The 12,444-nt window shown below is 32.9% G+C and overlaps 2 protein-coding genes across 2 annotated transcripts; both read right to left on the bottom strand.

Annotated features, from left to right (window-relative positions):
• Window positions 1-1,294: 1,294 nt before the first annotated feature.
• Window positions 1,295-4,637, bottom strand: LOC130613919 (uncharacterized). Its single transcript, XM_057435281.1, has 5 exons — window positions 4,498-4,637; window positions 3,979-4,070; window positions 2,524-2,836; window positions 1,989-2,262; window positions 1,295-1,734 (listed from the first exon to the last, which is right to left on the bottom strand). The coding sequence occupies exons 2-5, from the start codon at window positions 4,063-4,065 to the stop codon at window positions 1,425-1,427; spliced, it is 984 nt and encodes a 327-aa protein (XP_057291264.1). The 5' UTR covers window positions 4,066-4,070; window positions 4,498-4,637; the 3' UTR covers window positions 1,295-1,424.
• On the bottom strand, window positions 4,412-6,167 carry LOC130613920 (MAD2L1-binding protein-like). The gene has a single exon (XM_057435282.1). The coding sequence runs from the start codon at window positions 5,807-5,809 to the stop codon at window positions 5,003-5,005; it is 807 nt and encodes a 268-aa protein (XP_057291265.1). The 5' UTR covers window positions 5,810-6,167; the 3' UTR covers window positions 4,412-5,002.
• Between the last annotated feature and the right edge of the window lie 6,277 nt (window positions 6,168-12,444).

Raw genomic sequence — 12,444 nt, 5'->3', positions numbered from 1 at the left:
ATAACAGTTTCTTAAAGAAAATTGACAGTAACTGAGTACTCGTTCGAATTAGAGGGAATCAACTGTACACATTTTTGTGGTTTTATAAATTTTAAAAAAGGTATAGACGTTCAAACAATTTGGCCATCTTGTTGTACGTTTTTTTCTATTGAATTTTTTTCATTATATTCCTATACAGTTTTTTGAATATTTTTTCCGAGCGATATCAAAGGCATGCAAGCACAGTAATCTTTTGACTTGACAACCGCCTAAGATATCAATCCTATTCTTATGCTGAGCATAAGAATAGGCCGATATTTGAAACCTCTAAATCAAAACCTCTTGCACTGGAAGCAAACGCTCTACAACAAGGCTACGGTTGATTTAATTGTGGGTTCGTTTCTATTCTTTTTTGCAAATTAAGTATTTGTAACAATATCAAGTGATAAAGCAAGTTACTGCTTCGTGATCATGTTGCTCATGCACAAATGTTTTTGTGGACATCCATTGTGAAAAAACATTTTAATAAAAAAATCTGATTTAAACTGGCCGTGCATCTCCCGTATTTTAAACTGACCGTGCATCTCCCGTATTTTAAACTGATCCTGCATCTCTCGTATTTTAAACTGATCGTGCATCTCCCGTATTTTAAACAGATCCTGCATCTCCCGTATTTTAAACTGACCGTGCATCTCCCGTATTTTAAGCTGATCGTGCATCTCCCGTATTTTAAACTGATCCTGCATCTCCCGTACTTTAAACTGACCGTGCATCTCCCGTATTTTAAACTGATCCTGCATCTCTCGTATTTTAAACTGATCGTGCATCTCCCGTATTTTAAACTGATCCTGCATCTCCCGTATTTTAAACTGACCGTGCATCTCCCGTATTTTAAGCTGATCGTGCATCTCCCGTATTTTAAACTGATCCTGTATCTCCCGTACTTTAAACTGACCGTGCATCTCCCGTACTTTAAACTGACCGTGCATCTCCCGTATTTTAAACTGATCCTGCATCTCCCGTATTTTAAACTGATCGTGCATCTCCCGTATTTTAAACTGATCCTGCATCTCCCGTATTTTAAACTGACCGTGCATCTCCCGTATTATAAACTGATCGTGCATCTCCCGTATTTTAAACTGATCGTGCATCTCCCGTATTTTAAACTGATCCTGCATCTCCCGTATTTTTGACAGAGGAATATATTTTTACATACTACATAATAATAATAAAGGCAATAATAATGAGATATCAAAACCAGTGGATGCAAAAATTATCCTCTAAGCAAAGTTGACTAAAAAATTACAACACAATATCATGAGCCTGTAATCTCTGCATTTATCTATTTCTTAAATATATATAAATATCTACAAATTTCTTTATGAAAAATTTAATTACAAAAAAAGAAGATAATGTACACATAGATTCAAATATTTTCACATGTACTAAAAAGTCGAGAAATCAGACGAGACTAGACGAGTTGGAATTTCTCTATCTGAAGTACTTGATACTTTCGAAACAGTTGAGTCTGGAATTGACTGGTGGGAGATATGGCTGCGACCAGAGCATGATCTTGAGCGAGAAGCCTCTACGCCGAAGCTTGAATTAGAATTCGCTACCTCCTCCACAGGACTTGAACGTGGGGAATCTTCATTGTTGCGACTGCGTTGTTTAATACGAGATTTGACTGTTTCTAATATCGCTCGTCCATTTTGTGTTAAAAATTGAAACTCGCCTTCAGTAGTTTGACTGGTTCTAAAATATACAAGTTTAAAAAAAACAAATATATTCAACTTAAATTTAGCTACAAAGTAAAAGCAGTCCAATATCTTAGTTTGCAACTGTTACAAACATGTGTTGATATTCTTAGATATTATTATTATATTTTTTGCATAGCTCAGTGCAAGCATGACCTTTGGATTTCGACTTTCTTCATTAGCTTAAATACTCAGTCGTCTAATGATTCGCACAAACCTAATTTTGCAGATTTTCAATCGCAAATCACTAACCTAGCTAAATTAACGATAAAAATTTTCTCAGCGTCGTTTAAACGGTTCAATTTTTGTAACCGGAATCTTGGTATGTCATCCAGATCCCATTTTGCAACTTCAGTACTTCGACTTTTCCCGTCGCTACCGTTTCTTCCTACTTCATCGCTTCTATTTATCACGTTACTATTTCGATATAGAAGCAGGTGTTCAGAGGTGACCACCATCAAATATTCTCCAGCTAAATTCATACTTTCTGAATCCTCCGTATATATTACTGTCACTTGGAAAGAACCTAAACAGAAACATTTTACTTGAAACACTGTGACTGGAAAATATGGTATATAGAGAAAATATGATATATAGAGAAAATATGGCATATAAAGAAAATATGATACATTGAGAAAATATGGTATATAAATAGAGAAAATATGGTATAAAGAGAAAATATAGTATATAGACAAAATATGGTATAAAGAGAAAATGTGATATATAGAGAAAAAAGGTCGGAAATAAAATTAAAAAAAATAATAATAATAGCGTAATAGAAAGCTACCTTCAACAACCGGTAATAAGGGCGTTGGTTTGGGTACCGGTAACGCCACAAATTTTCGTATAAGGCGAATCCATTCGTTCATGTTATTCGTGTTTTGCGTGGATAAAGTGAGGAAAGTATCTTCAAATATCAATTTGAATGTTATACTTCGACTTTTCGATTTATTTGAATCATCTATTTTCGTTAAAGTTTTTAATTCTACAACAGTTTTGTTTTGTGCGTTTAAGCATGATTCCTCACTTTTGTGATACTCCAACCTCGGTCCGCCCTGTGACGACTTACGTCGGAGAATAAACCATTTTCGTCTCCACGCCTAAAAAACAATAAACATTCTTTTGAGTACATCAAGTGTTCGTTTTGTTACACGGTAGAAAACAACATGATATTAAGTTCCATGTAGAAGCACTGTCGTTAGCAAGCTTGTTAACACGGTAATTTTTTATGGAAGGATAACTAAAGCAGGAGGAGGGGAGGGGGTCAGACTAAAAGGGTACAAGTGCATAAAGGGAGAGGGACGTCGGAAAATGAGCACGTTGCTTTATGGATGCCCGTTTCCAAAATCTTACACCCAATCGCCAGCAACAGGTATAGCAACGCACAAAACATGTATTTTGGTTTTTCAAACTATGTTTAATAAAAGACATTTTGTGTTCTTAACTCGTTTTTATTTTCTCACCCGTGTCATCACGGTTTGTCTTATTATTATTTTTTTTAAAAGAAACGCGTCCACCGCAGTGCTGTCTGGGTATGTTTGCAGGTGTGACTGGTTTTGTTGAGCATTTCTGACTTTCTGAACGACAAATTGGTGATTTTGAAGTCACTTAGAAAATATTCAACATAAAATCATGATGATGAAAAAAAAAATACCAGCACACGAAAACAATATTTTAATATATCACCATGTAAACATATTAATGCAATCATCTTTAATGAACAGAACTGATAACAAGCACTCAAACAAACAGCTTTTAACTTCACACGTACACTATAAATAAAATTTTAAATCTGCTCCATTAATTATCACCATGGTAATAGGAAGGTATTTAAAACTCAATTTAATCATGTTCAAATTTTAAATGTAAACAACCTGGTTTCTACAAGTTCAGTCTGCAATCTCGATAAGAACAACTGGTTTCTATATGCCTAGTCAATTTATTATAAGCAAAAAAGAAAAAAAAACTGGCTTCCTTGCTTAGTATGAGATTCAAATACTAGTGTTCGTACAAAAATAATTTTAACAGCAGTCTTGTATGTTCCACAACAAAAACCACAAAAAATGACACAAAATTTTAAGGCGTTTTTTTGTTAATTTTCATCGGGTGACTTTATCAAGCAACAACTTTCAAGTGCACTTAGTTCTGTTCAACAAGAAAAAAGCCTCTATGGTATAGAAAATTGCGAATCAACTTAATCATGTAAGAGAGACAACAATGTAAACAACTCCATCAAAATTACCTGTCTTCCAAGTTTTCTGTGTTTTCTTGGCAGCTTCATCTCTAAGTAACCACATTTGACCAAGTCTTCATAGTTATCCACTTTCATTATGTCTGGAAAAAAAACAAAAGCAGAACAACAAAATTAATCACAAAGCAGGAGTTTTCTTGCGAATGTTTTCAGCATTTTAATTTTTTCCTGCATACATGTTTCGTTACCCACGCATCAACCCTCTGAAAATAAAGCGTCTCTCTAACACTAAGTTACAAAAACTACCATTTAAAACCCCTCAGCAGCCACTATCAATTTTCAAAGATAACCATACTAAGACTTTAAAAACAGATTGTAGCATAATAGGATCATTATGCATGTTTCCTTTTGGAACAATGTCATCTTTTAAGTTCATTACTACACAAGCTTCACTCAACAACAACAAAAACAACAATATTGATAAAATTACTAGCTTTCCAGAAATCTGCCAAAAATAAACATACAGGAATTATAAATAAAAATATAAATATATATAATATTAATACATACATCCCTGTGGTGTCTTGTAAAAAACGAGATAAACAACTTTTTTTTAACTTCCCTCTTGTTGAATTGTCAAAATAAGTATTTAAAAATTGAATAACCAGAAGCATATTAAAAAACACAAAGCAATTATATCTAGACAGTATTAAATCATAATTGTATAAGGTGGTTTGTGTACACGAATTTTGATACCGCTTTAAACCAAGAAATCAGTATAAAATTATATTTACAAGTTTTAGAAAGTACAGCTTAAATAAAAAAACATAGATTTATATTTTTTAAAAGCCATCACGGTAATCAGTTATAGTTTGCTTTAAAAACAAATTGATTAATTATATTTTTCTATAATTGCTATTAAAAATTATCTATTTATACTGTTTTGCTTTTGTATGTCTGATGAAGGATTAAAATCGACCACATCCAGTTAATATAATAATTCTTCAAATTCCTAATATGGCATGTCAAACTGAATGTCTGATTCAATGTGTGTCAATAAAACAATAAAGTAGACCTACATCCAGCCTGTACCATTGGCAGCAGGTAAAGTTTCTTTGAATCCATGTAAATCTAACGTAGAAGCATACCAGTAATCTGACTCGTTTAAATTTAATTTTCCAAATCCATTTACCACACCATCGCAAACATTTTCAAAATGTTCTTGTGAGCTTAATTGGAATGTATGAAAAACCCCACGAGAGGGCAGTCTATATTGAACTTTTGGTAGAAAAATGTCACTTGTATACTCAAGTGGCATTGGTTTCTGTAAATGTAATACAATGAATATCTTTCTGGGTGGTAACTTCGATATATTTGCTAATTCTTCATTTGTAACAATTTCACGCATTAATGTTCTGCAAACCTTTTTACTATAAGATTCAATTTCAGTATTCACAATGTCTTCCATGTCGTCCGTATAAACTTTTGTTATATCAATTGTAATTGTCTCTTTTGGGCTGACAATAGTTGAACCAAAAAGTACAAATATCCTTTGAACTTTTCCTAATTTAACAATATCACTTACAGCATTTAAACAAAGCGCAAAGTTTTTAACAAATTTTGATTTTTTCAATACAGATTTCTTTGGTATCATTGTCTGTGTTTGTGCTTCTGTACCATGACATACTTCATTTTGAAGCACAGAAAAGGGTGTTGGTATTTGATATCTCATAAACATTGTATGTTTTAATATTTCACACACTGCAGCAGCCAGGGTATGTCGCTGGATTATTCTTTCTGTAAAGCAGTGCTGAAAGCAGATGTCCAATTTAGTTTTAGCATTCTTCTTCTGTGTTTTAGCATTTATTCCAGTTTTTTCCATTTTGAAATATCTAAATTATTAGGAAATATCCAAGGTTAACAGGATACGTAAATATTAGCAAAATCTGCGGGTCTAAAAGAAACTAAAATCTGTAATTCGCTAATTTGCCTGCTCAAGAATCATTTTTATATGATTGAACCACCTTATGTGTATTAATTAATGCGGGATAAATTTGTGCAGAATAATTATTGTGGAATAAATATTTGCAAATTTAAGTCCTGCAAAATAAAAATTTTGGGAAGACTATTTGCAAAAATAAGTCCTGTGAAAATATCTGTTTAATGGCATTCCCAAAAATAAGTGTTAAACACACTGAATAGTTTTTTTCGCCACTTGCAGTCTTCTGGCCTCCACCGCATTGGCTTTGGGAATCAGTTTGGACGCTCATTTAATTTCTCAGGGGCGTAAGATACGGGGAATTTAGAATTAATAAAATACAGTTCAAAAAAAATGTTAACCTTTGATTTTTGTTTATCATACTCTTAAAACCTCCGATTCGCAAAAAAATATAGCGTATTTAAAAAATATTGTATGTTATAAACATTTGCAAGATAAAATCCTACAATTTCATTGCTGAGAGCCCAATTCGCAAAAATAAATCCTGCAAAACTCATTTTTTTTGGATGTTTAATTGGATATTTAATATCGCAAAAATTTATTTTCTCGAAATAAAAGAACTTCAGATTTGCTTATGTTTCATTACTTAATTATGATGCCATAATTAAGTAATAGCAAATTTTGACATTTTCTTTCATCAGCAGTTTTAGACCTGCATTCGAACTTTATCAATGCATAGATATTGTACAGGTGAATTAATGAACATAATTTTTTTTGTTAAAATGACATTTGTTTGCTCCTGTAGTAAGAACCTTGAACCACAACACACACAATCCATTTTTGAGGATTTGAAAATTTTTGAGGATTGCAATCTATCTTGGAAATTACATTAAGCATTTTATAAATAAACATAAGCAGCTAGCAAAATAGATCAAAAAACAGATATTAAGTTATTCAAATCGAAAAGAATTTTGTTACCTGTATCATATAAACTTTAAACTACTTTCAGTCCAGTTCAAAGAGAAAATGTTTCTTACAAACATGATAGTAGAAAGCAAACACATCAAAAAACCATGAAACCTTCATATTTGGCTTGCTTTAAAGAAGAGGTGTGCAGTAGCACTCGTATCACCAATCTAACACGCTTAAAAGCACACACGCCAAATTTTTCTGAAAAAGCCTGATTCAGGGTTTTTTAGCATTAGTTGTATTTAAAAATTTTTTAATTCTTCAACATCCCCTTCCCCCTTGTATGTATCTGCACGCTTATGCTCTGCCCCTTAAAATTTGACCCACCATCACAACTTTGAAACAAAAACTATGGGTGTAAAACTTTTTTAAACAACAATAATTTTGGGTGTGATTTATTGAATATACCCAAGGGGATTTGATTTTCATCTATCTATTTAAGGTTACTGTAAAGGAAACAATTTTTTTTAGGTTTTTTTGCAAAAAATTCATAACATATAGAAAAAAATATTATCTATCGTATTTCTGCATACTCAGTTCACACATTTTTATAACACCTATGAAAATCTTTAAAAACAAATATCTCGTTAGTAAATTTTTGCATAGATGCCTTTACGTTTGTGGTCTCTTTTCCCGAAAGCTTCCTATTGGCTCATTGAAATTTTCAGTAATCTGAAACATGCATAAATTATGCACAAAAGGTTCCCAGATTTTTTTGTATAAATTACTGATTAGCGAATTATGACGACAGAAAAAAAAAATATGCAATTTTTTGAATGATTATATATAATTACAAATAACTTCATAACGATGTTGTTACAAAAAAAAACTGGGAACCTTTTTGAATTTCATTTATGCTAAATGTAATTATTACATTTAATTATTTACATTTTTACTATTAAATAGTGCAAAAACGAGAAGTCTGCAACCACACGTTCGGAAAAAGAAGCCATTTTAAAATGTATGTTGAAAAAAATGGTGTGTTTAATTCATTATATATTTTCTTTTTGGAAAATTAACATCTCAAGAAAATAACACCATCAAATAAGTCTTTCATCTAGCATTTAGAAACAAAAAAAAATTAAAAAAAAATATAAAAGTTTTGATAAATTATAAGGGTTTTTTGACACTACTTATCAAGTGAGTTTTTTCCTTTACAGCAACCTTAAGTTGTAACAATGAAAGTTATGAGAAAATAATTACTGTATCGATTTATTTCCAAGATTTTGTTAAATCTTTTGCAACATAGCTCTTGCAAAGATCTTTAAAGTAAATATACATATATAGCGTTATTTTTATTATTATTATTATTATTATTATTATTAATAAAATGAGAACAAAAGTAAGTATATTAAGGAGAATTAAGGAAACAAATTGACATTTTTTAAGGATATTTTGCTGCGAACGAGAATAAATATGACAGTAACTTTTTTAGCTGTCCAAATAGCTGAATTATTCACTCAGTGTTTTATTTATACCATTTTTTTACTATTTCCTAAAAATATAGGCCTTAATACATAATAAAAAGATTTTAACTTAACACTAAAATTGCTGAGTCAGCAGAAATTTCTATTTAAAAATGTATCATAAACAAGAAAAAAATCGGCTTCTACGAGCTCCAAAAGCTTCTGATTGTAAATGAACCTTTGTAGATTTAGAGAAAGCTTTTGATAGAGTGCCACGTAAAGTTATTTGGTAGAAAATTAGGTGTGGATGAGTGGCTAGTTACGATGGTTCAGTCTATGTACAGCAATGCTAGAAGTCGTGTCAGGATTAACGATTCACTTAGTGATGAATTTAGTGTAAATGTTGGTGTACATCAGGGTTCTGTACTTAGTCCTTTGTTGTTTATTCTAGTCTTAGAAGCGCTGTCGATGGAGTTCAGAACAGGTTGTCCATGGGAGTTATTGTATGCAGATGATTTGGTTCTCATAGCAGAGTCGATGGAAGAATTAGTTGAAAAGTTTGAGAAGTGGAAGAAAGGACTAGAAGAGAAAGGGCTGAAGGTAAACACAGCAAAGTCTAAAGTCACGATAAGTAGCATTGCAGCCAAGTGTGACCTTGTAGTTGGAAAGTGGCCTTGTGGAGTTTGCAGGAAAGGGGTTGGTGGTAACTCAATTTTTTTGTCAGACTTGCAAGCATTGGGTACATAAGAAGTGCAGTAGTATTAGTGGAAGGTTAAGAGCTGACATACAGTTTGTATGCAAGCGTTGCAAAGGTGAGATTATAAAGAATGAAGTATTTCCAGCTTTAATGATGTACAACAGTGGCTCGTTAGAGATAGTTAAGAACTTCTGTTACTTAGGCGATATGTTAAGCAGTGAAGGGGGTGTTGGAAGAAGTGTTACTTGCAGGATAGGTTCTGCTTGGAAAAAGTTTAGAGAGTTACTTCCTTTATTGACTAGCAGAGTCCTGTCAATTGAGGTAAAAGGTAGGTTGTATGAGGCCTGTGTAAGAAGTGTTATGTTGTACGGTAGTGAGACATGGGCAGTGAAGCAGGAAGATCTTGACCGTTTAGAAAGGAATGATATGAGAATGGTTAGGTGGATGTGTAATGCCAGTCTGAGAGACAGAAAGAGTTCAGATGAGCTAAGAAGCAGGCTAAGTCTCCGTAGAATTAAAGATGTTATCCAGATAAGAAGATTGAATTGGCTGGGGCACTTGGAAAGAATGAGGAGGATAATTGGGTAAGAAAGTGTAGAGACTTGATAGTTCCTGGGGCAAAGCCCAGAGGCAGACCGAGAAAGACTTGGCAGGAGGTTATAAGGACAGACTTGATAGAGAGGAAGTTGAGTTTAGATCTAACACAGTCTAGATCAGATTGGAAGAGGGTCATTAATATACCCCGTCCAACCCATGCTAGCATGGAAAACGGACGTTAAGCCGAGAATGATGATGATAATGATGCAAAAGCAAGAAAAGAAAGTAACACAAAAATTTTCGATTTGCAATTTTATTATTTTCTTCGCAAAGTGATTAGCAAAAATGGAATTTCGATTCGCAAATTGAGAATTGCAAACTGCTAATTCGAACCCTGTTTATTATAAAAATAATTTTGTCAGCTATCAATTTGCTGCATTTTCATATCACCCATGTATTCAAACCCAGCGTGTTCGAGACACTTTGGCACTATAAGTTCCACCCTGAGGATGAAGTGGTTGAACAGATGTGTAATTCTTACGGAGAAGAGATAATCATAATGCAGGCTCCAGTAGTAAGTCTTTAGAAAACAGCTTATCTCCCTTTTATATGTGGTTAGATGATACAATTATGCCGACAAAGCAAACATGTAAACAAAAGTGGTAGAGGAATGCTGCGCCGTTAGGTCAAGAAACAAAAAGAACAACACCTTACTTGATGTTTTAGCAAGTGCTTTTTATTAATTTTTCCATGTTTAACACATCCGGGTGACTTTTCGAATTAAATTGGGGGTTGTCCTCAGAAACCTTACGCACTTTCTCGAACTCGATTGGAGCATTCCCGAAATGCAATTCCTTGTAATATACCATGCAGACGATAGTTGAAAAAAGGCTCTTGAAGAGAAAGGAGTTAATAAAGTTTATATATAAAGTTATTTATAAAGTAAATTTTATAAAAAACCATAAAAAACAGTTCTTTTAAGAACTTCCCTACCACATGGTAAGTTTATTTTATTATTTATAGTTTTTGAATAATTACCGTCTGTTTTCATTTTTCTAATCCCTGAAAATATTCGGCATGTCCTGCCATCAAAAAGCTTCTTTTTTGAAAAACAAAGAATCGAAATTTGAGCGCTACAAAAGATACATGTGTAACTAGAAAACTTTTTTGTCGGTGATTGTATTGGAAATTGGTATAATGTTCTTTTATTTAATATAAAAATGTACAAAACGTTATTTGGTTGTGTTCTGTGAATAGAAGTACAAATAATGAAATGAAAAGAAATAAGAAACTTTGATCGCGTTCACCAGCTAAAATGGCATTTTTACAAAGTGGCAATATTTTAATATGGAAGTTTATTTCCTGGAGAACTCTTTTAAAAGAACTATATATCTGTCAAGTGCACCAACCAAATATATATAAAAACTTTGATCGCTTGGTAGATCACCCGCATGACGTATTTTGTTTAGCCATTTTTGTTTGAGTTCTTTCTTTTTCACAGATGGGATTCTGTGAAAACTTACTTCTTTACACTTCTCTGGTCGATTGGTACATCGAAACGCAAAGCAACTAACCATTTTTTAAAGATTTAAACGTAAATTACATACAAAAAGCGATTTAATGTAATCTATAGGTTCTAACATGAACAATCTCTGTGCTCGCCTAAACTTTCTGCACAATGTGATGTCATTATTTATAATCGGGTCCAGTCCTAAATGAAATCTCGCCTGTCTGTTTTTTTATGAGAAAAAAATTGAATATGCGAAGGCTAGTACAACAATTTTAAATAAGGAAAACAAGTGAAGTAAGTTTTTTTTTATTTCTTATGCTTTTCTGAGTACGTATAAAACGAAAAAGAAAAAAGTGAGTTTTACTGGAGTTCCCATTTAAAAGAACTGTTTTTGATAGTTTTTTTAAATAGTTTATATTAAGATTTTCTTGATAAGTAACTTATATATAAACTTTACTAACTCCTTTATTTTTAAGCGCCTTTTTCCAAACTATCATCTGCATGGTATGATACAAGAAATTGCATTTTGGGAGAACACCATTAGTAGGTTGGGGAGCTATGGGAAGATGATGACCATCCTTCAGTACAAAATGATAACAAAGATAATAAAAATAAAAATAAACATTCTGTCATGAAACAACCAAAACTGAACAGGAAAGAACAAAACAGCAAAACAGGACAAGACAAGAGAAGCACATTCACTTCCTCCATTTTACTGTAACTACGCGCCAAGAATGTATGGCTAACGAGGTGCCGAATACTCAAAATATTCACGTTAGGATAGTAGTTCTTATTTCTAATTGAGCATTTTGACAAACCGATGCAGCCGGCCGGAAAACATTTTCTTTGTTTTTGAAAGGGTAAGCTAATATGTCAAATCAATAGCAACCTGAGCGTGTGGTTGGACCTGCTTCACTGTGTTACGTTTGCCGGTAGAAACTAGCCATCACCGTGCCCTAACCGACTATGACGGTCCGTCCGCCTCAGGCGGTCGATTAATTCTAAAATTTCTGAAATTGCTGATAACCAGTAAAGCAAATTTTGAGGAAATAGCACACGGTGGGCTTGAAACGTTTTTAAGGAGAGTGCATAATTCTACCTGCAGTGTATACATATTAAACGTTTCTTTGCAAGCATAAATTTTAACGCAAGTTGTTAATCTAGATTTTGATGAAAAAAACTTTTTTTATTTCTTACACATTATCGGACAAAAAAAGGTGGACAAAAAAAACAAGACGTATGATATACGCAAACAACCTCGCGAATAAAGTTTACAAAAAGCTGTCTATCAAATTGGGATTTTTGTTACTATTCAGATACGCAATAATATTTGTTACACACTTATTTTTCAAAATTGATTTGTGAGACCTTCCTGAACGGAAAATTCCTCGAACTTTTAATTTTCGATGGGTCCGTCTTGGGTGAACCGACTGACAGGAAGAAGAAAGACCACAAACCC

The sequence above is a fragment of the Hydractinia symbiolongicarpus genome, chromosome 11, assembly GCF_029227915.1.
Source record: "Hydractinia symbiolongicarpus strain clone_291-10 chromosome 11, HSymV2.1, whole genome shotgun sequence".
Lineage (NCBI taxonomy): Eukaryota > Metazoa > Cnidaria > Hydrozoa > Anthoathecata > Hydractiniidae > Hydractinia > Hydractinia symbiolongicarpus.
This window is presented reverse-complemented; position numbering and strand designations above follow the sequence as displayed.